Source organism: Lissotriton helveticus, chromosome 11 (genome assembly GCF_964261635.1).
Source record: "Lissotriton helveticus chromosome 11, aLisHel1.1, whole genome shotgun sequence".
NCBI lineage: Eukaryota > Metazoa > Chordata > Amphibia > Caudata > Salamandridae > Lissotriton > Lissotriton helveticus.
Window position 1 is genome coordinate 1,192,835,008 of NC_136072.1, and position 27,982 is coordinate 1,192,862,989.

Consider the following 27,982-nt stretch of genomic DNA (forward strand, 5'->3'; position numbering starts at 1 on the left):
CTTCATAAACTCTGGAGAAGCTTCGAGAACACGGAGAGGGTACCATAACGGGCGAGAAGAGTTACCTAATAACTGTAGTTGGAATCATAACCCCGAAACTGAGTCCACTTGAAGTGTCCAGTTCTCCTGCCGCTGGCAGCTGCCCCCCTCCTCTTTGCTCCCCCTCTTCCCTCTCTTTCTGTCTCGCTCTTCCTCATTATGGGCTAGCTGTAGGTAATTTAAATTTACCGATTCTTAAATACCGAATTTTACCGATTCAGTATTTAAGAATCGGTAAATGTGATGTAGGTAATAAATTGGTAACATTTACCGATTCGGTAATATTCGGTATTACCGAATCGGTAATACCAATTCGGTAATAAGGAATCACCTTCCCATTCATTCCTATGGGCCTGGAGGCCCATAGGAATGAATGGGAAGCCATTCACTATTACTGATTCAGTAAATACCGAATCGGTAATAGGGGGAACATATTCAAGGGTGGCAGCGTGTCACATTGACACCTTGATGCACCCCTGAATCGTGCATGTGTGCACATGTGGCACACATACACGCCCTCCTTTCGTTTAATTGCTCCCCTGTGAAATGGACCCAAAACAGATAAACACTTTTGCTGGTAACCTCATCTTTTTATTATGTTTTTCCATTTCTAAATGTGCAGCCTCGGGGTGGAGAGAATTAAAACATTCAAAATATGAAAAATAACTAACAAACTAACTAAAGCAGGACAGAGTGGTTGCAAGGTGGCCAGATTGATTTATTCACACCTATACACATTAGCGCCGCCACTGTACAGCGTTTGCCAGTGAAGCCCTGCTTTTGTTTTCTCGTATCTCTTTGAACAACAGTGTTTTCCCTGGGTGGGAAAGTGCACCATTCCTGGAGGTACTGAAATACCTGCTTGATGGGTGAATTGGAAAACAAAATGTGTAGAGCGACTGTGTGACCAATGCGGTCTTTTTAAACCATACTGCTTACGTTTTGTAAGGATATAAGCAATGGGCGTTGAAGCGGGTCCCTTCTGGGCCCTGTAATCATGGCCTTAACTTTCCAGGCAAAAACACTCATTGATTTCTGAATAATGAGTGTAAAAGGAAAAAGGTAACCATGTTCCTGCTTACATTTCACATGCTTTACTTAATCTTGCATTCCCTATGAGTGTTTGCTTTTTCTAGGCTGTTGTTCATTTTTTTTTAGCCAGTATATTGCTCGTCTAGTGCCTAATTTGAATTGAGTCCCATCCAGGTGTTTATAGCGGGTTAGTGCAGTGCAAGTTTCTCTCAGTGGGACAGTATGCTGTTCAGTGAGGGAGAGGGTGTGGCACTATGGTCAGAGTTTCTGAATTTGGAACTGTGAAAGCAGGTTCAGCCTTCATGACCAGCCCACCAGACCACTCCCCTTGAGGGAGCACATTCCTTTGCTAGACCTTAGAAGGCTTCGCAAGATTTTAAAAGCCCTGGTGTCTTAGCACTAGCTTGAGTACCCTAGCGGTGGCAAATGTGGGTTAACCTTGAAGCCCTGTCCGCCACAATTTATTCTGAAGTTCACCTCCAGTCTTGCAGGCAGGCCTATGAAGCAGCACACCCTAGAGTGACAGTGACTCTGTCACGGAGGTCACAGGACCCTGGAGCAGGTGGCTGTAGGGCGGTGCGACTGCACCGGGCGCTGACTTCAGGTGGGGGCGTTGTGTTTACAAGTATAATATGGTTTTAAAAGCACTTGCTGTCTCCTTCCGGGCTTCCAACAATTTTCGCAACAATAAAAATGTTATGATAACTCCAGTAATTAATGTTCTTAGTAGAGAGAGATGGTGTTTTGTCTAGCGGAAGTTTTGACTCATGGAAAGGAAGCACAGAGGATTAACGTGCCTGCTGCTAAGAACATGTAACATGCAGATCACAAAGTGCACAAAATGTAAATAGGTCAGTGGGTTACTGATCTACTCAGAGAGACCCTATTGTTACTTGCAGTTAATACATTAAAATCCTAACATAGAACCGTGAGTTATTAACTGTCATGTAAGAGCTGCATGCAAACTGCAAGGTATAAATTAGAGCCTTATGGTTTTTTCGACAGTCTTTGATTATCCTAATGTTGCACAAAAGGGTTCATTTGGGTAGAAATCAATTCTGATTATTAAAGAGAACCCCCAACCATGGTATTACGTTTTAAATTCTGAGTTTGTGTTTCTCCAGATCAATCACTATTAACTATGCAGCCTACTAGTGTGGTTGTCATGTGACTCCTACACCTTGTAGTCCTTTGTCTTATGTAACATTTTCTAGACAGTGATTTAAACACGTATGATTGATTGCTTCTGTGCAATATGTGCGATGTAAAGTGCTCTGACACCCTACACTGGTAATAGTGGTGCTGTAAATTTTCTGATACTTTATTATTTAGAAATTTTTACACATGCTAACAGTCTCTGCAAAGATATTTCCTTATTAGTACCAGTGGAACATACAACTGCAGCAGTGAGAAAGGTGAACAGTCAACCTTTGCAAAGGGCCCTCCACCTCACAGCAGCACAAGTCACATTTTTAGTAACTTTTGATCCGTTTGAGCTATAAACAATTCCTGTTTGAACTGCACTTGTGGAAAAAGGGAGAAGTGCTGATGACAGAAACTCCACGGCTCGGAGACAAATGGCTCGCGATTCCACTTTTAAGGATATTTGGGACATTCTGTGATTGGAAACGTATCCCAATTTGTGAATCTATTTTAATGTCAATAACTCATATTAAACCTTAAATATTCATGTGTATCCATTGGTTAAATGAAATAAAGTAATAAGTTGTAAGCGGTTAGTGAAATAAGAAACAAATACTAACAAGCATTTAGAATGCAATAGGTCTCGCAGCATTAAAGTTTGATCTATTGGCATTGTATATGGCAATGTGTTGCATTAATTTGTTGGCAAACTCTGAATTGGTGTATAAAGATGATTTGCAAACTGTCAAATGTTGCTGAATAGTAAGCAACGTTGTGAATAATATTTTTGCTATTCATCCTTGGGTACCAGAGTATTTGTAGTATTAAAAACAACAACAGAATTAAAGCAGCTACAGTTTCAACATTATGACTAATCTACTTGTATAGGCACAGTTTACACCTTGGAGGGGGGGGGGCGCGGGGGGAAGGGGGTAAGCTTCTTCAGAGGAATTAACATAGTAGAGCAAATATTAAATCGGCCAGGAAACACACCCATTATTAGTAACATGTTCGATACGATAAGCGCATTTCTTTCCTGGCTTTTTCATTGTTCCCACTTTGCGTGATGTTGGTTACTAAAGTAGGTTCGCATAGAAATCTATATCATACATTCATTCCCCTCACTGAGCATTTAAACAGCATTTCATTGGTCCACTTGAAAGAAAAGTGCAAGCATCCTCATTCAGTCGCTTTCATGATGCATGTAAATGACTTTGCAGTGAAAAGCAGTTTCCGGAGTAGCAAGGAAATGTATACTAACACGCAAACACTGTTACAGTCTTAAATACTGATTTGTAATTTAAGCGCACACGGTGTATGTTATAAAACTTCTTATCTATACATGCTAACATTTTCATGAGTTCTATATTACAACAAACACATGGTTCTTATTTTTTGCGTGGACAGATCAACCATTGTCCAAACACTGGAGAAGTGTAAGCTAAACTAGAAGACACAGAGAAGAACAGTTTGGATTCTTCCATTCGGCTAAATGAAAGACATGCAATGGTCCGCATTTCACAATGAAAGGTAAAGAAGTAATTAGCAGCGTTTTAGGGACCACCATACCTCGCCCAGCATTAAAAGCAAACATGCCAACACTCTCAAAGTACGGGGGGTTCCCGACCTTCTACCAACCCACCCATCGGCGGACTTAATTCCTGTCTGGCGATGAACTGTCTTTAGAAATGCGATTTCTGTACCTTACTTCAGTTTCCAAATACCATCTCAAGACGTGAACAAAACCGAAACCTGCCGTGGGGTGGGACTTCCGTCTTCGGAATGGCCGGAGAAGCAGTGCTGGTGACGCGGGGCTCCCATGCCCGAGGGAGAGCCCCGCGGAGGCTGCAGAAGTCCGGAGTGGCGGTAAGTGGGGCTTAGTTGTAGGGGGGCGGGGGTGCGCTTGTGTGTGTGTGCGCGTGTGTGCGGCGGCGGGGGGGCGGGGGTCTCTGTATGTGTGTGTGCGTGTGTGTGTGTAGGTGCGCTCGTGTGTGTGTCTCTGTGTGTGCGCATGCGTGCAGGGGGAGGTGTGTTACGGCTTTCCAGGAGACAGGAGCTGGCCACAGCGAGCGCGTTCTCGTGCGCGTGGCCCGCACAAATCGCCTTCACAGAGGAAATGCACGTGGCCAGGTGCTGTCTACTGGAAAGCTGCGTCGCTCACAATAGGTCTCTGGTGAGACCGCGCTTTCGCGCGGTCAACGCCACGAGACCTAAAAGTTAGGATATTTTGCTCTTTCTGCCACACCTCTGACTCCGCCCACTGACCCGATCCACGGGTTATTCCCGCCCTTTGATTCTCCGCACAGTTCCTTTATTTTTTTCCCCCACTTCGACCACTGCTCACACTCGGCTAAGAGCTCCCAGCACTACATTCACAAGCACACACATGAACAGAGAGACAGACCTGCCTTACCTGGCCTCCTGCAGCACAGCCCCCATCACCCGGGACTTCTCTTCATTTTTAATATCTTCATTAATGTCGGTTCCACCAAACACGGCTCCAAAAGGGATCCCAGAACCTAGATCGAGAAATCAGATCACACCAGGGTCACCTTCAGTCATAGATCTGGGCAGGTCTATTATGTGACTGAAAGTGAGGACTAAAACAAGACTGTCAACAAAGCAACTAAACTCAGGGAGCTTCTGACACTCGGAAGAGGTGGGGGTCTAGAGACTGGAATCACTCACGTGCCCCCAGAGAGAGGCACGAGGCGGTGGGGGGGTCCAATGCAAACTGCTGGGAAGATTCACATGTAAGACACCTAACGAAGTGCAACGCTGAGAACATGAATGCAGGAAAAAACAATGTATAAAGACAAAGTGGAGAGAGGAGAGGAGAGGAGAGGAGAGGAGAAGAGAAAGAGAAAGAGAGAGAGGGGGAGAAGAGAAAGTGAAAGAGGGGAGAGACAGACTGTAGAGGGGAGAGAGAACGAAAAAGAGAGAAGGAGAGAGAGAGAGAGGAGAGAGAAAGAAGGAGAGAGAAAGAAAAAGAGAGATAGAGAGGGACAGAAGAGGGGAGTGAGAGGGGGAGAGATAGAGAGGAGAGAGAGAGAGAGAGAGAGAGAGAAAAGAGAAGGAGAAAGACAGTAGAGGGGAGAGAGAAGGAGAGAGAGGGGAGAAGAAAAAGAGAGAAAGAGAGAGGAGAAGAGAAATTGGGGAGAGAGACAGTAAAGGGGAGAGAGAAAGAGAAAATGAAAAAGAGAGGAGGGAAAGAAAAACAGATAGAGAGGGACAGAAGAGGGGAGCGAGAGTCAGAGAAGAGAGAGAGATAGAGAGAGAAGAGAGAGAGAGAGAGAGACAGTAGAGGGGAGAAAGAAAAAGAGAGAGTGAGAGGCAGAAGAGAGGGGAGAGAGAGAGAAGAGGAGAGGGATAGAGAGAGAAGAGAATGAGAAATAGAGAGAGATAAAGAAACAGTAGGGAGGAGAGAGACAAAGAAAATGAGAGAGTGAAAAAAATAGAGATAGAGAGAGAGACAGAAGAGGAGAGAGAGAGAGACAGAGAGTAGAGAGAGAAAGAAAAAGAAAGCGTAGAGGAGAGAGAGAAGGGAGAAGAGAATGAGAGAGAGAGAGAGAGAGAGAGAGAGAGAGAGAGGGAGAGATATGCCCAAACTGCTCACAAGTTGAATCCCAGCAGAGAAGGCTCAGCTTTCAATACTTATTAAACCGGAAAATGAGTGCCAAAAAGATTGGATATAAATATGTCAGTCCCTTAGTTGTACAAACTAAGTGGACTACTACAGAGGTCAGCCACTGATGTCACCTGGAGAGAAGAGAAGGAACCATGCCTTTATTCAAATCCAAAAGTCAAGAAGCTTCCTGTACTGAAAGAAAACTAGGTGTATGGTGCTGACCTTCCTGGCTCTGAAGCGTATGTACCCCTCCTTCTTCAACCAGATATCAGCTGCATCCTTCCCTCAGAATCCAGATCTGACGTGATTACATCCATGGTCTGATGTGATTACATCCATGACTCAAACTATGAAAGTATCACCCCAGACTAATAGAACAGCCGAAAGGTGCAACAGTAATAGACCAGTGCTCCAATAAAAATGGGTTTAACTGCTACTTCACAGGACAAAATGCAAATTTATAGTGCTTTGACAGATAGCATGAAAAAGACTGCGAAGCAGAACTGCACCTGCATCCTGCACGTAGCACTTAGTGAACAGCAATCGTATGGGCAGCACTCGAAACGCAAACACACACGCTTTGACAACATCTTCGCAGCGCGTAAGATTCTTATGCCACAAACTGAGGCAAAACATGAAAAAACAGCTAAAAGCAAATGGGAAAAAGAACCCCTGGTTTTCAACTAGTAAGATGGCCACCTCAGTATCATCACAGGAGCAGAGTCAACATACAACTTATAAGCCACTAGTTACACTCCTTCAGATGAAACTGCTAGCCCTCCTTGCGGGCAGCAACAAAGTCAAGCACCTATAAATGACGTTTGAACGTTAGGCTATTCTGTAAAGCTTGAGATAAATCGTGACACTAGGCCCGGTTCTAGCGTGTGGACCGGGTAGGCCCACCAAAACATGAGCCTAGCCCACCCAAATATGAGCCCTGGCAGTGACGACACGAAGGCCAGTAGTAAATGGCCACTTTCATTTAACCCCTTCGCTGCGGCCGCGATTTTTCCCCTGAGCGGTAAACAAAAGAACAGGGCGGGGCCGTGACGAACCCCAGCCGTCATCCGCACACGCCCACCGCGGGGCGTGACGGCTGGGGTTCGTCACCAGCATGGGAGGGGTTAAAACGTTCCTCCGAACATTGTTTTTCTTCCTGTTCTGGGAGTTGCGTGATTGGGCCTGGGCTCTCTTTCACAGGCACCCTAATCACGCATCTCCTTTTAGAAAGGTGGACTGTGACCCCGCCCACTCGAGCAGGTACAATATGGCCATGGCGAAGGGGACAAATCCTCTCTTTGACGCCGGGTAATCTTAACCGTTCTGCTGTGTGGATATTTCCATTTCAATTCCATGATGTAGAAAAAAAGTGAGTTTCTCCGGATTCACCTTTCCTGGCCCTGTAGCTTCTTATCAGATCGGGCTGTGACTAAGAACCGAGCAGGTGAGAGAATGTCTGGCTATTTGTGCATCTTTTTAAAACCATCAGGGAAGGCCCAGCAAGACACATACTTCCTGTATGCTTTATTTAAACAGTTGTGCTCTGCCATGGATGACAACAATAGAAATGTCCAGATAAGTGGTGATTAATGATCCTGACAATCCTTTGTCTGTTGGTAGTTTTGAAATGCAGATAAACTGTATTTTATGTGGATAACTCAGTGGGTTACTGCCTTTGTCACAGAGATTCTTGTGTTATTTGCAGTTCATAAGTTACAATCCTATCATAGGTCAGTGACCTATGAACTGTCATGAAAGAGCTGCATGCAAACCTGAATGGTATAGTTAGAACTTAGCTTTTTTGTGTTGTAATATAGTCAGAACTTCCCCAGTCTTTCATTATTCTAATGTGGCTAAAAAGAGTTTGTTTGGGCAGATGTACATTTTTATCAGTAAAGCCGACCCCTACCCACTGGGGAATGCTTTAAATCACGACGTCTGTCAGGATGAGACGTCACGCTTACTGAGTCCCGTATTGATTGATATAACGATCAGAGCGCAATCGAAAAGCAGGGCTCACTTTAGGAGCTGTGATGACCTGAGGCTGGTATGAGAAACCAAAGCTTAATCAGGTCTTTCTAGCTTGATGTGTCCAACTTCCGTGCTGTGACAAGTTGTCTAGCCCTGAAGAATTTGCCGGAAACTATAGACAATGAAACATGTTGGCATGTGAAAATGGGTATGCATGAATAGCTACCTTTTCACATTTTTAATTTGACAGTTCACCCCCAGTGAAGAATAAAGTTATCAGGTGTAAGGTGTGCCTGTCAATTTTAAATACTCCTTTTTTTGTCACTATCATAGAGTGTAGTTTAGAATCACTCTTTTGCACTTGCACGGTCTCCTGTTGTTCTTTTCTTTTGGACACTCGTTTATTTTAGACAAAGTGACTGCCGATGATGAGAGAAGTGGGCTTATCTGGTGAGTACCTGCCAGTTACCCCCTTGGTGGTGCGCCCGTGAGGTGTCACTTTGTCTTTTCACACATTTTTTTCACCACTATTTTAGGTGGGAGGAGGGATTTGAAAAGATATAGCAGCCACTCAGTATCAATCCTCCACTAGAGGGACTGTCATTGGATAAGAGTTTTTATAAGTGAAATGGCATGGAAGTGCTGCAAATAACCACAAGAAAGGAATTAGGTTTGTTTTGCAAAAATTGTAAGTAATGCACACACTTCGTAGAGTAGGGAATAAAAGTGATCTACACACGATTATTTTTGCCATAGAGAACGGGTTTTGTTGTTTGATATGATTTATGAGTGGAGGGCAACCCGTTTCTTTTGTTATACCCTCTGAGCTCCTTATTGTAGATATCTGTATAATGTGTGCCTAATGTAAAGCACTGTGACAACCTACACTGATATGAGTAGCGCTATACAACAAAAGAAATGCATATGAGAGAGGGGCTACAGAGAGATGAGGGGCGCTGGTGGAGGGTGGCAGTGAGGGAATCCGAGGAGGAGGTCATGAGGGAGAGCCCGAGAAGTGTCACTTGCCTGATACTCCCACCTCAGAAACCTCCTCTTCCCATCAGAAGGACTGAACATGGAAAAAACACTTTTTGAGGAGTGATAACATATAGCAAGAGATTTGGAAAGAAAATAATGTGTTTTACTGGGCCTTGTAAGACTAAGGAGAGATAAAAGAGGGCCCTGAAGCAGGTCTGGCTTGACATATAAGTGACAAATTGGGTCCCCAGTGGCCCACCCGAATGCACCCTGGGCTTACTCGAATAAAAATTCCTGGAGCCGGGCCTGCGTGACACACGAATGAAGGAAGTCTGCTCTACTGACAACCCAACCACAACCACTCCAGGTTTACACAACATCAACGGGCTTCGTAATGAACGTCGCCAGAAAAGGGTGTGTCACATATATATTTAACGGCCTCTCCTGTGCGATGCTGAGAGCTGTAGTCAGTGGATTCAAATGTGTAGTAAAGTCACCTGTACAAAATGTGGTCCTGGAATGAAAAAGGTTTCTAGTCCAGAACGAACTGAAGAAGGTGGATCTGTGAACAGGAGTCAAGTAACTACAGCAGTAACTCTCCTGACACTGTACGCGGCTGACTTACGGTTCAAAACTATCCATGCACGACAACCATTCCACTAAACAAACTTATCTACACTATTGAAGTCATCAGACGGAGGAGCTCTAATGTCTTCCAAAATGAAGTCACCGCAAGAAGGACGAAAGATAAGGGATCCCCCAGAGCTAGATAACATTCTACGCCATCTTCAATCGCAATCTGGTGCCCCCCAGGGATCTACTCAAAGATACGAGCCTCGAGCATCCATGATACACAACTCTACTTCAACGTCTCCTCTGCTTCGGGCATCCAACACCTCAAACGCTGTCTGCACGTCAACCAAACCTGATGTCCAGTGTCTACCTGAAGCTAAAACCAACCGGATGGAATTCCTGTTATTCTGCGAAGACAATAAGCAAGAAACACTGCAAACCTGTCTCAGTGGCACGAACATTGGCAACTTTGAACCCCAGCTTTCGAGTGCCGGTGGATAACAACCTTACCATCAGAGAACATATTGGCAAAAACAATTGGTAGCCTGGTACCAGCTTCCGGACTGCGACTTAAGAACTACTGTTCAAGCTCTCGTCCTCTCGCATCTGAATGCTGGTAACGTCCTACTCCATGTCGTCCAGGCTCCACGCAGGCACCCCTTAAGAGCAATGTCTCACACAAAAAGGGGGCCTAGAGGAGGTTTAAGGACCTGCGTTGGCACACTCCCCACTCGTAATATCTAACACACAACGAGCCCACGGGTCCAAGGTGCAGGTCTGATAAGTATGTAGACTACATAAACCGTACACCAAAACACCAAAAACGGGGGCGAGGAAGGGGAATATCCCTTTTTAAGGACGGTTCTCCTCACACACCAGAGGTGTCATGCTTCATCATAGGGGTGCCTCCTCGCGTCAAGAGCCTGGTCTTGGCGCGGGCTACCATCCCCTCTCTACGAGGGAGGAGCTCAGGGATGTTTTCAGCACATAGTTTGCCCTAAAAATCCTATGTGAGCGTGGTGTATGAATAAGTGTGATGTGCAGTGCTGAGGTGCATGTGAACGTGTTAAAACGGCCTACAGAGCTAGCTATCAACAACTTTATTCAGCTACCCTGTGACAGGATTAAAAATAATACGCTGAGTAATGAGACTGTCGACATTAGAGAAAGCTACATTAACAAAACCAGATCAACATGTTTCGGCCTGCAGTGACCTCTCAAAGTATCATGGCCTTCATCGGGATCAGAAAAACAGCTACGGCAAAAAGTGAGTGAAAACAGAAATGAGAAGAAAATTATTATGGAACGACGGAATAACATCCTGCCGGTCGGACGTATGCCTCTTAAGACCACACTCTGCTTGAGCGGTTGGTTGACTCATTCCACCCCTTAATTAGATTCACAAGATCATTGGGTGCACTGGGAGGGGAGCTGGTGCACTGGGAGGGGTGTACTGGGAGGGGAGCGGATGCACTGGGAGGGGAGCGGGTGCACTGGGAGGGGAGTCGGTGCACTGGGAGTGGAGCGGGTGCACTGGGAGTGGAGCAGGTGCACTGGGAGGGGAGCGGGTGCACTGGGAGGGTAGCGGGTGCACTGGGAGGGGAGCGGGTGCACTGGGAGGGGAGCGGGTGTGCTATGAGATTAATGCACTTGGGTACAGAGGGTGCACAGCAGGTAAGTAGGAGCCTTGGGAGGGAGCAGATGCACTGGTAGTGGTTTAAGCGTGAGTAAGAGCAGCAGGAGGGGCGGGCCACTGGAAGAAGAGGCTGCACCGGAAGGGTGCATTAGGAAAGGAGAGGAGGCATTTAGATGCACTGGGGCAGTGATGCATAGAGAGCAGTGGAATGCACACATTTCTGTATATCTATTTTCAACATTCAACATGCAAATGGAGAGGGAAGGTGAGGCCACCGCATGTCCTCCCAAACTAAACATTACAACACAAGTTAAACACAAGTTAAAGAAGGACGTTTCCTCCAAATTGGGAATTCAAGTCCGAGCCCTATTTGGACATCACAAGAATCTGTCAGATCAAGTGGGAAAGCCGCTCTGTTGGAAGAGGAACCCTCACACACAGTGTGTGTCACGCTTCATCATCAGCAACCTCTCCCCACCCTGGTAGGACAGAGCCACCAGGGCAGACTCGACCTCCGGATAGACTCAAACGAAGGGGAGAGTTCTAAGATAAAGTTCAAATGGACCAATGGTGGGATTCTCATAAGTTAAAAATACCTTGGGTTACCCAGGTACCTTTAATATTGGGGACCGCGGATACTTCTAAAAACATCAATGAGAGAGCAAGTGAGAGCAATGGCCCAAACCATCCCCCAAAGCCAACATATTTCTGCCCCTATAGGTAGGTCGTGGGCATTCATCGAGCCAAGGATGCCTGGTGGACTGGCCTAAAACCAAAGAGCCCAGGAGGTGGTGCGGTGTTTGCAGGTTTGTGTCATTAGCCCCAGGATTAAAGGTGAGATACCTGTGACTGCAGTTTTGAGAAGGTAACTGAAAGGTATCCTGACTGCCCTACACGAAACACTGGGGTGAATAAATCCAACAGCGCTCCTGAGGGGAACAATAACCACCTGTAGTGCCCCGAGACGATTCTCTTCCTTGGGAGCGCTATGCAAATGTAATAATGACCATCTATTATTTATTTTGAAGTTTTATATAGCGCTGGCCAGACCCGAAGGTATTGGAGCGCTTTACGACAGTCGTCGTTCGAGAGTCATACAGTCTAGCAGAAAGTATACACATAGAGTTTGAAAATTCCGCGTGATGTACAGTATTGATACACAACGGTCAGGTAGCCTACAGGTTCTGTGCCTGTTAGCTTGCATCGAGTCTCCTTTGTTAACTTGCATCAGGTCTCCATTTGGGGAGGTGTGGTAGCGGCCGGGCTCATGGAAGGGGTGGCGGTAGAAGACGTAATGTCCCAATAGCAGAATGCAGCTGTGTGTTGGCTTGTGAGCTTCGGCGGCAGCTATCGGTTCGGGAGTGCACGATTGAGGAAGAGGTCTTTGAGCTGTCTCTTCAATTTTACAAAGGAGGAGATCGTCCTGATATGAACTGGAATGGGGTTCCAGATTTTTTATGCATTTCCAGCGACGGACTGTGTTGCGTTTTTTTGTTTGCGTGTTTTCAAAGGAATGAGGAGTAGGGTGTTGGTGCTCCTGAGGTTCCTTGCCTGGCCGGCTTTCTTGAGTTTGGAGGCCAGGTATTCAGGTTTCCCTGTGTGAAGGGCTTTGTGCGTAAGGCAGGTGGTTCTGAAGCTGGCACGCATTTCGACAGGCAGCCATTTTAGTTCTCTGAGCGCGGGTGAGATGTGGTCGAAATTCTTAACTCCAGTGACCATTCTAGCTGCTGCGTTGAGAGTTGCTCTGAGGGGAGCTAAGTGGGATTTCGCCGTCCCAGTGAGGGTTGCGTTCCCGTAATCGAGTCTGGACAGCACTAGCGATTGAGTCAGTTGTTTGAGGTCTCTGTGCGGAATGAAGGGTTTTATTTTGTTGAGTAGTTTCATGTTGAGGAAGGCATTTTTTGCGGAGTTCTCGATGTGTTTTGCCAGGTCGAGTCTTGGGTCAAGGGTGATTCCCAGCGATTTTACAGAGTTCGCCAGGGTGAGATTTCCGTTGAGAGCATCAATAGCTTTTAGCCATTTTAAGATTTGGGGGTTCTCATCTTTGTTGGAAATAAGGAGGATTTCCGTTTTGTCTTGGTTGAGTTTTAGATGATTTATAGTTAGCCAGAGTTGAACCTCTCTTAGAGTGTTGTTGAGTCTCTGGATGTCGGCAATGGAGGAGGTTTCGAGATAGATCGGAGTGTTGTCTGCATATAGGTGGAAGGGGATGTTGGCTTTTTTTAGTATGTTGGTGAGGGGTTCCATGTAGATGTTGAAGAGTTACGGTGAAAGCACGGATCCTTGGGGGACACCCCTGCTGACAGGGTGTAAGTCAGACGTGACGTTTAAAATTTTTATTCGTTGGGTATTCATCGTTACTAAGATTAAGAAGACGAGACACGTCTTGCCACAAGTTACTGTAAAGTGTAAACGTGAGGCAGGCGAACCATTTCAAAGTCCCTGTGGGTAATAAATGCTGTAGCACGAGGCCGTGGTACTCCTTTCAACCTCTGCTCTCTGAGTCAGAGAAGCGCATGAAACGCCAGAGACTGAGGTCTTTAATAAAGTTTATAATGTACATTATGCCGGGAGTGATAGTCAATGCTGTGACTCAACGAGGCCCAATGCTAACAGTTTATGCGCGGTGACCTGTGCGCCTACCTGCCGTGTCACAGGGCTTCGCAGTGCTCTGCGCCCTTGTAATAACGCAGACAGCGCGCAGCCGTAAGAGGGATCGCTTTTAATATCTGCAGGACGATAAAGCGAACACAAAGCAGACATTTAATACCTGGAAAACCCTACACATAAACTAAGATCGAAGATGGAACATTGGGCAGTGTGAGGCAGTGACGCGGCTATCGGCAGACACCACAAAAAGGTCTCAGCAAAGGGTCCTCAATGCGGAGGGGGGGGTTATAATCCACCCTTGGGAGTTATAAGGGTTTATCACACAGAGCGCAGGGCAAAGGACTCAAAGAGGCCAAGACGCTGTCCTTTCGTGATGACCACACAATGTTATCCAGAAGTTAAAGTCTTTCCTGTCCGTCCCGGCACTGAAGTGAAGGAAGTGATCTATTATCCGCTGTTACCAGTAAAGCTGATAAGAGCCGACTGCGGCACTCACACAGCGTATCACTAGGCCATGCAATCTTCAGACTGGCCAGTGTGCCGAGGATCACACGGGTCAGCAGCTGTGCCACCACGCACCAGTGTCACGGGATGTCTTTATAACCACATGCCCTAACCTGCTAGACCTTCTGCAACACAGAATGGGATTATCTGGATCAATTCTAAATTGGTTTGATTCGTTCCTCCAAAACAGATCGCAACGATTCAAGGTCAACCACTCCCTGTCCAAACCCGTCCCAGTCCCTTTAGGAGTCCCACAAGGATCTTCTCTATCTCCAACACTGTTCAATCTATTCATGGAACCCCTCACTGAAATTCTCTATTCGTCTAACTTTCAATATCACATGTACGCTGACGACACACAACTATACCATAAGATCCACACCCTAGAAGACATCAAATCGCTCAACACAACTCTAAGAAAAACCCAGACCTGGCTGGCAGGAAACCATCCAAAATTCAATGCCCTCAAAACCAAATTCCTCCTAATCGCCCCTCCCGTCCAAGTACCCATAATGCAAGAGTGGATCAAACACCTCACTGCACTCAACTGCCCACCTCTCATCGTTGATTCAACGAAATCGCTGGGAATAACACTGGACAGAAACCTCGAAATGCAGAAATGCATCAGCAACGCAACAAAAGGAGCAAACTTTCAGATAAACACTTTGAGAAAACTGAAACCTTTCCTGCCGGAATAGGACTTCAAGCTGGTAGTACAAGCTCTAGTCATCCCAAGAATGGACTACAGGAGTATTTCTCTCTGCGGCCTGCCCAGAGCTGCAACGGCCCCTCTAAGAGCCTCAATCAACGCTACAGCAAGACTGAACACAGGCTCCAAAAGAAGCTCCAACATATCCCCTGACCTATAGAACATATAATAACTGTTCTGGAGCACCTGTCACACGCTCTTCAGAGCATCGGCCGTGATTCTTGTGCACCAGGTTCTGGAGCACCTCTCAAGTGCTAATCAGAGCATCAGCCGTGATTCATGTGCACCAGGTTCTAGAGCACCTCTCACATACTCTTCAGAGCATCGGCCTTGATTCTTGCGCACCAGGTTCTGGAGGATCTGCCATGCATTCTTCAGAGCATCGGACGTTATTCTTGCGCACCAGGTTCTAGAGCACCTCTCACATACTCTTCAGAGCATCGACCGTGATTCTTGCGCACCAGGTTCTGGAGGACCTGCCATGCATTCTTCAGAGCATCGGACGTAATTCTTGCGCACCAGGTTTTAGAGCACCTCTCACATACTCTTCAGAGCATCAGCAGTGATTCTTGCGCACGACGTTCTAGAGCACCTCTCACATACTTTTCAGAGCATCGGCCGTGATTCTTGCGCACCAGGTTCTAGAGCACCTCTCAAGTGTTTTTCAGAGCATCGGCCGTGATTCTTGCGCACCAGGTTCTGGAGGACCTGCCATGCACTCTTCAGAGCATCGGCTGTGATTCTTGCGCACCAGGTTCTAGAGCACCTCTCAAGTGTTCTTCAGAGCATCAGCTGTGATTCTTGTGCACCAGGTTCTGGAGCACCTGTCACGGTCGCTTCAGAGCATCGGCCGTGATTCTTGCGTACCAGGTTCTGGAGCACCTGTCACATACTCGTCAGAGGATCAGTCGGCGATTCTTGTGCACCAGGTACTAGCGAACCTGCCATGCGCTCTTCAGAGCATCGGCCGTGATTCTTGTGCACCAGGTTCTGGAGCACCTGTCACGCTCGCTTCAGAGCATCGGCCGTGATTCTTGTGCACCAGGTTCTGGAGCACCTGTCACGCTCGCTTCAGAGCATCGGCCGTGATTCTTGCGTCCCAGGTTCTGGAGCACCTGTCACATACTCGTCAGAGGATCAGTCGGCGATTCTTGCGCACCAGGTTCTGGAGCACCTGTCACATACTCGTCAGAGGATCAGTCGGCAATTCTTGCGCACCAGGTTCTGGAGCACCTGTCACATACTCGTCAGAGGATCAGTCGGCGATTCTTGCGCACCAGGTTCTGGAGCACCTGTCATGCGCTCTTCGCAGCATCAGCCGTGATTCTTGCGCACCAGGTTCTGGAGGACCTGCCATGCACTCTTCAGAGCATCGGCCGTGATTCTTGCGCACCAGGTTCTGGAGCACCTGTCACATACTCGTCAGAGGATCAGTCGGCGATTCTTGCGTACCAGGTTCTGGAGCACCTGTCACATACTCGTCAGAGGATCAGTCGGCGATTCTTGCGCACCAGGTTCTGGAGCACCTGTCATGCGCTCTTCACAGCATCAGCCGTGATTCTTGCGCCCCAGGTTCTTGAGGACCTGCCATGCACTCTTCAGAGCATCGGCCGTGATTCTTGCGCACCAGGTTCTGGAGCACCTGTCACGTGCTTTTCAGAGCATCGGCCGTGATTCTTGCGCACCAGGTTCTAGAGCACCTCTCAAGTGTTTTTCAGAGCATCGGCCGTGATTCTTGCGCACCAGGTTCTGGAGGACCTGCCATGCACTCTTCAGAGCATCGGCTGTGATTCTTGTGCACCAGGTTCTAGAGCACCTCTCAAGTGTTCTTCAGAGCATCAGCTGTGATTCTTGTGCACCAGGTTCTGGAGCACCTGTCACGCTCGCTTCAGAGCATCGGCCGTGATTCTTGCGTACCAGGTTCTGGAGCACCTGTCACATACTCGTCAGAGGATCAGTCGGCGATTCTTGTGCACCAGGTACTAGAGAACCTGCCATGCGCTCTTCAGAGCATCGGCCGTGATTCTTGTGCACCAGGTTCTGGAGCACCTGTCACGCTCGCTTCAGAGCATCGGCCGTGATTCTTGTGCACCAGGTTCTGGAGCACCTGTCACGCTCGCTTCAGAGCATCGGCCGTGATTCTTGCGTACCAGGTTCTGGAGCACCTGTCACATACTCGTCAGAGGATCAGTCGGCGATTCTTGCGCACCTGGTTCTGGAGCACCTGTCACGCTCGCTTCAGAGCATCGGCCGTGATTCTTGCGTACCAGGTTCTGGAGCACCTGTCACATACTCGTCAGAGGATCAGTCGGCGATTCTTGTGCACCAGGTTCTGGAGCACCTGTCATGCGCTCTTCACAGCATCAGCCGTGATTCTTGTGCACCAGGTTCTGGAGCACCTGTCACGCTCGCTTCAGAGCATCGGCCATGATTCTTGCGCACCAGGTTCTGGAGCACCTCTGAAGTGCTCTTCAGAGCATCGGCCGTGATTCTTGTGCACCAGGTTCTGGAGCACCTGTCACGCTCGCTTCAGAGCATCGGCCGTGATTCTTGCGCACCAGGTTCTGGAACACCTGTCACGTGCTCTTCAGAGCATCGGCCGTGATTCTTGCGCACCAGGTTCTGGAGCACCTCTGAAGTGCTCTTCAGAGCATCGGCCGTGATTCTTGTGCACCAGGTTCTGGAGCACCTGTCACGCTCGCTTCAGAGCATCGGCCGTGATTCTTGCGCACCAGGTTCTGGAGCACCTGTCACGTGCTCTTCAGAGCATCGGCCGTGATTCTTGTGCACCAGGTTCTGGAGCACCTGTCACGCTCGCTTCAGAGCATCGGCCGTGATTCTTGCGCACCAGGTTCTGGAGCACCTGTCACGCTCGCTTCAGAGCATCGGCCGTGATTCTTGCGTACCAGGTTCTGGAGCACCTCTGAAGTGCTCTTCAGAGCATCGGCCGTGATTCTTGTGCACCAGGTTCTGGAGCACCTGTCACGCTCGCTTCAGAGCATCGGCCGTGATTCTTGCGCACCAGGTTCTGGAACACCTGTCACGTGCTCTTCAGAGCATCGGCCGTGATTCTTGCGCACCAGGTTCTGGAGCACCTCTGAAGTGCTCTTCAGAGCATCGGCCGTGATTCTTGTGCACCAGGTTCTGGAGCACCTGTCACGCTCGCTTCAGAGCATCGGCCGTGATTCTTGCTCACCAGGTTCTGGAGCACCTGTCACGTGCTCTTCAGAGCATCGGCCGTGATTCTTGTGCACCAGGTTCTGGAGCACCTGTCACGCTCGCTTCAGAGCATCGGCCGTGATTCTTGCGCACCAGGTTCTGGAGCACCTGTAACGCTCGCTTCAGAGCATCGGCCGTGATTCTTGCGTACCAGGTTCTGGAGCACCTGTCACATACTCGTCAGAGGATCAGTCGGCGATTCTTGCGCACCAGGTTCTGGAGCACCTGTCACGCTCGCTTCAGAGCATCGGCCGTGATTCTTGCGTACCAGGTTCTGGAGCACCTGTCACATACTCGTCAGAGGATCAGTCGGCGATTCTTGTGCACCAGGTTCTGGAGCACCTGTCATGCGCTCTTCACAGCATCAGCCGTGATTCTTGTGCACCAGGTTCTGGAGCACCTGTCACGCTCGCTTCAGAGCATCGGCCATGATTCTTGCGCACCAGGTTCTGGAGCACCTCTGAAGTGCTCTTCAGAGCATCGGCCGTGATTCTTGTGCACCAGGTTCTGGAGCACCTGTCACGCTCACTTCAGAGCATCGGCCGTGATTCTTGAGCACCAGGTTCTGGAGCACCTGTCACGTGCTCTTCAGAGCATCGGCCGTGATTCTTGTGCACCAGGTTCTGGAGCACCTGTCACGCTCGCTTCAGAGCATCGGCCGTGATTCTTGCGCACCAGGTTCTGGAGCACCTGTCACGTGCTCTTCAGAGCATCGGCCGTGATTCTTGTGCACCAGGTTCTGGAGCACCTGTCACGCTCGCTTCAGAGCATCGGCCATGATTCTTGCGCACCAGGTTCTGGAGCACCTCTGAAGTGCTCTTCAGAGCATCGGCCGTGATTCTTGTGCACCAGGTTCTGGAGCACCTGTCACGCTCGCTTCAGAGCATCGGCCGTGATTCTTGCGCACCAGGTTCTGGAGCACCTGTCACGTGCTCTTCAGAGCATCGGCCGTGATTCTTGTGCACCAGGTTCTGGAGCACCTGTCACGCTCGCTTCAGAGCATCGGCCGTGATTCTTGCGCACCAGGTTCTGGAGCACCTGTCACGTGCTCTTCAGAGCATCGGCCGTGATTCTTGTGCACCAGGTTCTGGAGCACCTGTCACGCTCGCTTCAGAGCATCGGCCATGATTCTTGCGCACCAGGTTCTGGAGCACCTCTGAAGTGCTCTTCAGAGCATCGGCCGTGAATCTTGTGCACCAGGTTCTGGAGCACCTGTCACGCTCGCTTCAGAGCATCGGCCGTGATTCTTGCGCACCAGGTTCTGGAGCACCTGTCACGTGCTCTTCAGAGCATCGGCCGTGATTCTTGTGCACCAGGTTCTGGAGCACCTGTCACATACTCGTCAGAGGATCAGTCGGCGATTCTTGTGCACCAGGTTCTGGAGCACCTGTCATGCTCTCTTCACAGCATCAGCCGTGATTCTTGTGCACCAGGTTCTGGAGCACCTGTCACGCTCGCTTCAGAGCATCGGCCATGATTCTTGCGCACCAGGTTCTGGAGCACCTCTGAAGTGCTCTTCAGAGCATCGGCCGTGATTCTTGTGCACCAGGTTCTGGAGCACCTGTCACGCTCGCTTCAGAGCATCGGCCGTGATTCTTGCGCACCAGGTTCTGGAGCACCTGTCACGTGCTCTTCAGAGCATCGGCCGTGATTCTTGTGCACCAGGTTCTGGAGCACCTGTCACGCTCGCTTCAGAGCATCGGCCGTGATTCTTGCGCACCAGGTTCTGGAGCACCTGTCACGTGCTCTTCAGAGCATCGGCCGTGATTCTTGTGCACCAGGTTCTGGAGCACCTGTCACGCTCGCTTCAGAGCATCGGCCATGATTCTTGCGCACCAGGTTCTGGAGCACCTCTGAAGTGCTCTTCAGAGCATCGGCCGTGATTCTTGTGCACCAGGTTCTGGAGCACCTGTCACGCTCGCTTCAGAGCATCGGCCGTGATTCTTGCGCACCAGGTTCTGGAGCACCTGTCACGTGCTCTTCAGAGCATCGGCCGTGATTCTTGTGCACCAGGTTCTGGAGCACCTGTCACGCTCGCTTCAGAGCATCGGCCGTGATTCTTGCGCACCAGGTTCTGGAGCACCTGTCACGTGCTCTTCAGAGCATCGGCCGTGATTCTTGCGTACCAGGTTCTGGAGCACCTGTTGCGCTCGCTTCAGAGCATCGGCTGTGATTCTTGCGCACCAGGTTCTGGAGCACCTGTCGCGCTCGCTTCAGAGCATCGGCTGTGATTCTTGCGCACCAGGTTCTGGAGCACCTGTCATGCGCTCTGCTGAGTGTTGGCTGCAAAGCACGTGCACCGCAGTCCAAGGGGTGGAGTGAGATCCCAGCGTGAGTCTCACATGCACTCCCTACGTGTCGACGTCAATAGGACCCATATGGTGCCCTGGTACGCGCCCGCTGCACTCTGCATGTGCACTACAGTCTAAGGGGTCCTAACAGGCACCTGAGTGCACTTCCAACACGTCGCGGTGTCTCTGCACTGCCGCTTACTCTGCTGTAAGCTGTGGTGCACGTGCACGGCAGCCTACAGGAAACAAGCAAGTCCCCCCTAACCCATAGGTTCATATCCTGTGAGCTGCAATGTACAGGACCCGGCCGCCTCCCAGCCCTTATAGACGTCAGACACACAGCAAGTACATCACAATTTGTTGAACACAAGTAGACACCCAGATGCACTGTATGTGCCCCACAGTATATAAGATCCGATGGGTGACTGATATACAGGACCCCTGACCCCCTCACTGCTCTGCCCATCACTGCAGACATCTGACTCCTGTCACTCAATGTCAGGGCCCCTCAGCCACTGCCACGCTGCAACTCCTGATGCTTAACCGCAGGTATCCTTCATGTTTGAACTCACCTGTAAACACTATTGGGAAACCATTTACAGAAAAGAGCTGGCAGGATTGTTTGTCCCAATAAAACGTTCGAAAATAAAGAGGACAAACATCTGAGCACATTATGAGGATGCAGAAAAGGTGCAAATTGTCTGTATTTGATCACACGTCGTATTACTGGTTTTAAGAGGACATTTCTAACAGTGGAATGTGATTAACCAGACAGGAAAAAGTAACCCCAGAAGAGAGATCCGTCGTGATTGGTGGAACAGTTCAAAATAATTTCCTAAAACATTACTAATATTTCAATATTTGATCTGCATTTTCACCCTTTCGGTGTGCTCCGCTTAAAGATGGCATATTCGAAATACATTTTATCTTCCTAAAATTCTCCTACCAGAAGCATAAAGACCCATCCTGAGGCCTCCAAGCAGCCACGGTGGGGGAGGGGGGGGGGGGGGTCTACAACAGGGGGCCACGTGCCAGCCATGAACAGGAGCCCCCAGGACCGAGGCTTGGGGGCACATTAAGGGGTGGGGAAGTGGAGTCTATCCCCACCTCCCTCCTTCTCTCCTTGGGGCCAGGGCTCTCCTCTCCTCAGCCCCCCCCACCCCTTGGAGAGAGGTCCCACCTCCCTCCTTCTCTCCTTGGGGGCCAGGGCTCTCCTCTCCTCAGCCCCCCCCCCCTTGGAGAGAGGTCCCACCTCCCTCCTTCTCTCCTTGGGGGCCAGGGCTCTCCTCTCCTCAGCCCCCCCCCCCTTGGAGAGAGGTCCCACCTCCCTCCTTCTCTCCTTGGGGGCCAGGGCTCTCCTCTCCTCAGCCCCCCCCCCCTTGGAGAGAGGTCCCACCTCCCTCCTTCTCTCCTTTGGGGTAAGGGCTCTCCTCTCCTCAGCCCCCCCCACCCCTTGGAGAGAGGTCCCACCTCCCTCCTTCTCCCCTTGGGGGCAGGGCTCTCCTCTCCTTAGCCCCCCCCCCTTGGAGAGAGGTCCCACTTACAAACATGGCGCTGCTTACCCCGCAGAAGGCGTCCTGCTTTGTAGAGGTGAATCACGAGTCCGGCATCGAACTGGCCCTCAGCGACGAGGCCGGCCACCTCGGATGGGCCCAGGACCCCCGCGGCATCCTTCAGGACACAGGTGTGCCCCGCCGCCTCCAGGTGACTCCTGGATGGAAGAGAAACACAAACATTGGAGGCCTTCAGAGCCAGGGAGTGGGCACTCATGGTTCCAACAACAACCTCTCTTTACTAATCAAGGGCTTCAGGTGATGAGACAGTCACACAGCAACAAAGATTCACCTTACAAGGAGCATGAGTTCATTTCAATGTAAGGATGCTTAGTGTGATGAGAAGCAGAGACAGCCAACCTCTGAACCCTGCCTGGCATCCTTCAAGAAGCGCGTCACAGAAGAGGGCGGGGAGATAACCAGACGAGTAGACCCCCCCCCGCCCCCCAAACTAACCCAAGTCAAACCACAGGCTGCTGCTCCGAGGGGACTCACCCCAAAAGACACTACCCCTGGCTGAGTGCAGGTACCCCGAGGAGCAGGAGCTTGTGACGTCAGCTGCCCTCCCTCACCCGAGGGTGTCATGCTCCATCATAGGCCGGCGCCGCAGTGCCTGTCACAGCTGACAGGTCTGAACCCCTAAAACCGAACACACAACTGGTGAAAGGCATTCTACACACCACACCCACCGGCCCCGGTCACACAGCGCAGGGGGGGGGGGGGGTTCAGCTGGTCTCCCCGCCTTCCCAAAGGAAGCGAGAGTCATCAGAGGGAGTCGAGGGGTGTCGGCAATGAAGGGAGATTGGGATAAACAGAAAATCGACGATGAAGTCCTTTTTCAAGATACTACACTCAGCCATCTTCTTTCAGCAACAAACGTTAAAGCCCTTTAATGAAAAGCTGCAATTTTAGGATTGGAAACTTTGGGTTAAGAGAATAAAAATTAAAAACATCAATCTCCACAGACTCAGAAATATCTATCAATTGCTTCTATACTTTCCAGATTCACATGTTCGAGTGCGGATGTGATCGTCTTCATGTGCTGTGACTGCTTTCTCTTTATTTAATGTCTATATAGGAACACTTTGCCATAAATATGTGCTTATGTGCGTCGTTGCAGTGGTTTTATTGATCAGTTTGGAAATAAACAAAAATTGACGATGATGAAGGTGCAGAAACAGAGGTCGCACATTAAAATCTTTTTCCCTCTGAAATCACGGGAGGAAGCGGCTGGGGCACTAAATAACATTTCAGGCGCTGCTGTAATTTGGGTACAGAAATCACCTCTGTTTATTAAACCCACAGATCACAAGTGACAGAAGTGCCTTCAGCAAAGGTGCAGACAGCGAGGCATGGCAATGCAACGCACTCCTGGTCTCAATTTGCCTCCGGAGAGTTTGTCTCGCCCCTCACTTCCCGCCCTCTCTGACCATGCACAATTCGAGCTGGCGTTGTGCAGTTAAAATACTGACCATTCAAGTAACACACACCCCAAAATTAACTCTTACTTGTGCTGCATGTTAAAGGATCTTGTTATATAACTCGATGGCACAAAAATGACGCTCAAAGCCCTATAAGGTTTCCATCTGTGCCCAACGGGTCACACCCGGATGTTGCCAACAAGCGCTTAATGTAGCTTTGATGGATTTCAGCCTTCCCTGATACACTCCACGGCCTTAAAATCACTTCTTATGTTTTTTTTTGGGGGGGGGGGTTTGTACTTGTATAGCGCACAGCTACCCGGACCGGGTCTCCCGGCGCTTGTACTCATACCGCTGTGGAACCCATCCTGGCTTTCCTGTGAAATGTCCACTCCTGGGCAACCCCCAAGGTGGAGGCCAGGCATCCCAGCGTTGTTGGGGCCGTTGTGGAGATTAAGCAAGCTATTGCCCAGAGTTGCATCGTGGGACCCATGATTAGAATAGGCACCGAGGCGAGAATTATCAGGCCCGGGGAGATTGAGCCCAAGACCCGCCGAGGCGGGGAATTGAACCCTGGTCCCGGGCCAGACCTCTGCATCAGGGTCTGCCGCTCTAACCATTGAGCCACACTTCTCCACATGAAGATTACGTCTTCCGGTCAATCGTCATCAAAGCACTTTCTCTGGGGGTATTGTGTTACCCCAACCTAGAACTGTCAATCCCTCCCTTGCTCAAGGAACCAGAAGCTCCCAGGCTAGGCCAGATCCTCCCACTCCTAAAGAAACCTACACTAGACCCGGAGACCCTCGCCTAATACCGCTCCTTCACTCCTTTACCACCTATCGGCAAGATCAAGGTAACAGCAGCCGATGTTCATCTCCAATACCGCATCCGTGCTAACATCTCCTGCACGACTGCCAGTCTGGCTTCAGATCACGCTGCAGCACGGAAGCCGCTGCCTTACACATTGTAGACGATGCCCTCTTGTTCACAGATGAAGATGGCTCCTGCTTTCTGATATCGCTGGACCACTCAGCTGCCTTCAACACAGGCACCACCCCACCCTCATACGCACCCTGGAGTCTCGAATGGGATTCACCAGCAATGGTCTTCTCCTACCTTTTCAACCGTCACCAGTTTCTTCACATGGGTACCTGCAGGTCACAAGATGCCCATCACCGGAGGGGTGCCACAGGGCGCCATACTGTCTCCTGTCATCTATAACCTCTACATGGAGCTGATTGGTGAAACCAGCATCGAGATGCACCAATATGCCGATGATGCACAACTGTACTTGTAAAGTCTCCTCTGCTTCAGACACCCAATACCTCTAACACTGCTGGCTCATCATCCAAACTAGGATATTCAGCGCACACATGGAGGTCAACGCAATCAAGACATCATTCTTATTAGTTGCCAAAATAAATAAACCAAATACAGTGCAAACTTGGCTCAATGACATGAACCTTGATGGATTCGAAATCCAACTTTCACTGAATTCCCCCACTTGGGTTCACCCTGGACAGCAACGTCACACACTCAAGGAACTCCCAGCCAAAAAACAAAGGTGGTCTGGGACCAGCTCTCTCTTCAGAAGAAGTTCAAAGCATTTCTTCCAAAAAGTGACTTCAGAGCTGCTGCTCATCCCATGTTAGTGCCCTACTCCATTGGCTCCCAGACCCCACACCTGCCTGCTGCAGCACGACCCATGCAGAGCCTGAAGATACATAATCATACACCCCGATCCTGACGGAACCTTATTGGCTCCCCTTACCGGCCCTAAACATCTTAAAAACCAGCTGCATCATTTACAAAGCTATCATGACCAGCACCCCTGATTCTCTTTTATACAAGCTCCTCACCTCTAGTGGTTCGCAGCGCACCTGCAACCAGGACACCTCCAGACTGAAGACTAATAAGCCTAAAAAAGCATGACAGCAGGCCTATTACATGTATGCATCCAGGATCTGGAACAACATCCCTATATCCATCAGGACTGCCAAAACGCTGCTTCAAATTTGGAAAGACTGGTAGACACACCTCTTTAACACTTTCACTGCGGCGGCTATTCCGCCGCAGTGCTAAGGGGCGGGGGGGGGGCGCGCGGTGCTCCTGCACTTGTGACGGAACCGTTCCGTCACGGCCCTCGGGTGAGCTGTGCTTGTGACAGAACGGTTCCGTCACGGCCCCACCCGCTCAATAGAACGCTCAGCGCTGGCACGGAATACGCGCCGCGCAGGGGCGTGACGGAAAGGTTCCGTCACAAGCGTGGGAGGGGTTAAAGAACACTACATCAGAGTGCATTGACTGTCCTCAACCTATCTCAATCTCATCTTGACTGTCTATTTTATGCTCTTCTTTGACAATGTAGAGTGCTCCACTGTCTTTCTGCTGGGTTCACGCTAGAGAAAAGCCATATACATATATACATAAACACATACATGATGTCAGGTTGGGCGTCACATTTATAAACACCCCTTTGTTTGTGGCTCTCTGCTAGAATTTTATCTTGTCCCTTTGATGATGTTTGTTTGCGTTTCACATTTCAGAGTACCCTTTCCTCTAATGACGCCTGCATGGGTTTCAGACGGATGTACGTTGTTACAACGCAGGTTGTAACAACGCATACCTTTACCACGCGGCCGCTACAACGCAAGTCGTTACCACGACTTGCGTTGGAGGGCGCGGATTTAGGATTTTTATAATTTTATATTCCAACACCAGTCCCCGTGGATACTAGGGAAGGTGTTGGAATATAAATGTATAAAATTCCTTATCCCAGAGCGCCCTCCAGCGCAAGTCGTGGTATCGACTTGCGTTGTAATGGCCGCGTGGTAAAGGTACCGTGTAGTAAAAAATTTGTGGTAAACGTTGTTTACCGTTTCAGACGGCCCTTTAGTTTGATGTCTCATTGAGTTTCACCTTTCAGAATATCACTTATTTTGATGATGTCGGGTTGGGTTTGAGATTTTTGAATGTCCCACTGTTGGGTTTTCAAGACTTGTTGGGACTCCAGTCACCGGAGGGACACTTTAGGCTGCAGCAAAGTCAAAGAGTGGTCAAAATATTTCAACGGGTGCTGGACACCACTTGCTATATTTCCACTTTCCCAGAATACCAAAAAGTGTGAATAAAGACCTCTAGATCAACTACACATAGTCAGTCAGTCAGTCAAAGTACACTTTATTCGATTTTTAAAAAATCATAGAAGGCACATACAATACATATACATTAAAATCAACAATTTATTTGTGTACAAAATCAGTGCAGGTCATGATTAGGCTGTTATACATCGTATTTGGCACATAAAGTTAAAAATCTGTTAAAACGATACCATGTTTACAATAAGGTGTTCAATGGTACGCGTTTGTTCCTAATTCTAAAAGCTACCGCTAGAAAACTGGCAACGCTAAAAGTAATGTAAATATTGCCCAACATCTGGAGGTGAATTAATGCGGGTCTGACTTGAATAAAGCCAGCCTCCCTCAAAACAGGTAACAGATGTTTTTTCCTAGCGGCACAATAAAACCCACATAGTCGAAAAGGCGTAACTTGTTCAGGCAAGCATGGCCCTACTGGTTGAGCAGTAGGGAGACCTGTGAGGATTTAAAGACCTCTCTGCTCAGCATTGGAGGCATAACTTGGATCTGCAGCACTTCTGCTCTGCCATACAAGCTCTACATGATTCAGAAAAGGGGGTGGTGATGAACAGAGTGTCTGAATTAAGCAGACCACTCTTACCCAGTCCAAAGATCAGGGCTTGATCCATCACCGTTTTTTAGCTCACTGCACCATCCATACAAGCTCTACATGCCATAACAGATGGCAGGAATGGCATACATTGTAGGAAATGTGACTGGAGCACTCGAAACCACATCCACAACTTAGGAGAAGCATTGTCTTCACCAACTCAAACCAGGAAAAGGGCTCAGAGCAGCATAAGCGCCAAACAATCCAACGTGGGCTTCCTAAATCAAAACTGTATCGCTAAAGACCTCTGCTGATGCCTTGTTATTTATTTTTGATTAGGGATACCCGCTAACTATGATCAACAATTTGCTTTTTTTAGTCACTTATCCTAATGATCGGGCTCAAACCGCTGGGGAATATTACCAAACCAACCAGCTTGAGGTAATATAGAACTGGTCATAGGGCGATGTTTATAATCGTTGGCGGTTGGGGAGGTATCAGTCACAAGATGCACCATCTGGAAGAGTCAACTACTGGAAGAAGGCCGATTCCTCTCCTGTGAAAGAGATCACGATAGTCCTGGTCGAAGATGGAATTAAGTTAGAACTGAACTCCAGCCTGCAGTTGACACAAGGGAAATCATTCAGAATCATAACCCACTTAATGTCTGATGAGCTCAGCACAACCAGCAGAGCCGGCGGATGGAGACTTGAAATTCGTCATCTATTGGGGTCCCGACTCCACCGAAGAGGTCTTCAGAACCAATGGTTGATTTAATAACCTTCTCTTCCACTAAGGATTGCATGGAACTCTTTTTTTGCAATGACTATGGATTTCTATGAATCTCTTATCTACATAGGACTCTCCCATTTATTTAAACATTAAGGTGGTCCCTAAACTCAGCAGCTACATGGTTCTGATTGGTCTGGAGCCTGTTCAGCATTGGGGAGTGATCCCCGCATAGAGGGCGTTGCCGTAGTCCAGG

The 27,982-nt window shown here is 49.0% G+C and overlaps 1 protein-coding gene across 1 annotated transcript in view; it reads right to left on the reverse strand.

Moving 5' to 3' along the window:
• The window catches only part of GLT1D1 (glycosyltransferase 1 domain containing 1), a 323,118-nt gene that overhangs the window by 254,446 nt on the left and 40,690 nt on the right, over positions 1-27,982 (reverse strand). The window contains exons 2-3 of the mRNA XM_078666355.1: positions 21,896-22,044; positions 4,628-4,733 (exon numbers count right to left, since the gene is read on the reverse strand). Coding sequence (XP_078522481.1) covers positions 4,628-4,733; positions 21,896-22,044 — 255 coding nt within the window. The remainder of the gene's footprint in view (positions 1-4,627; positions 4,734-21,895; positions 22,045-27,982) is intronic.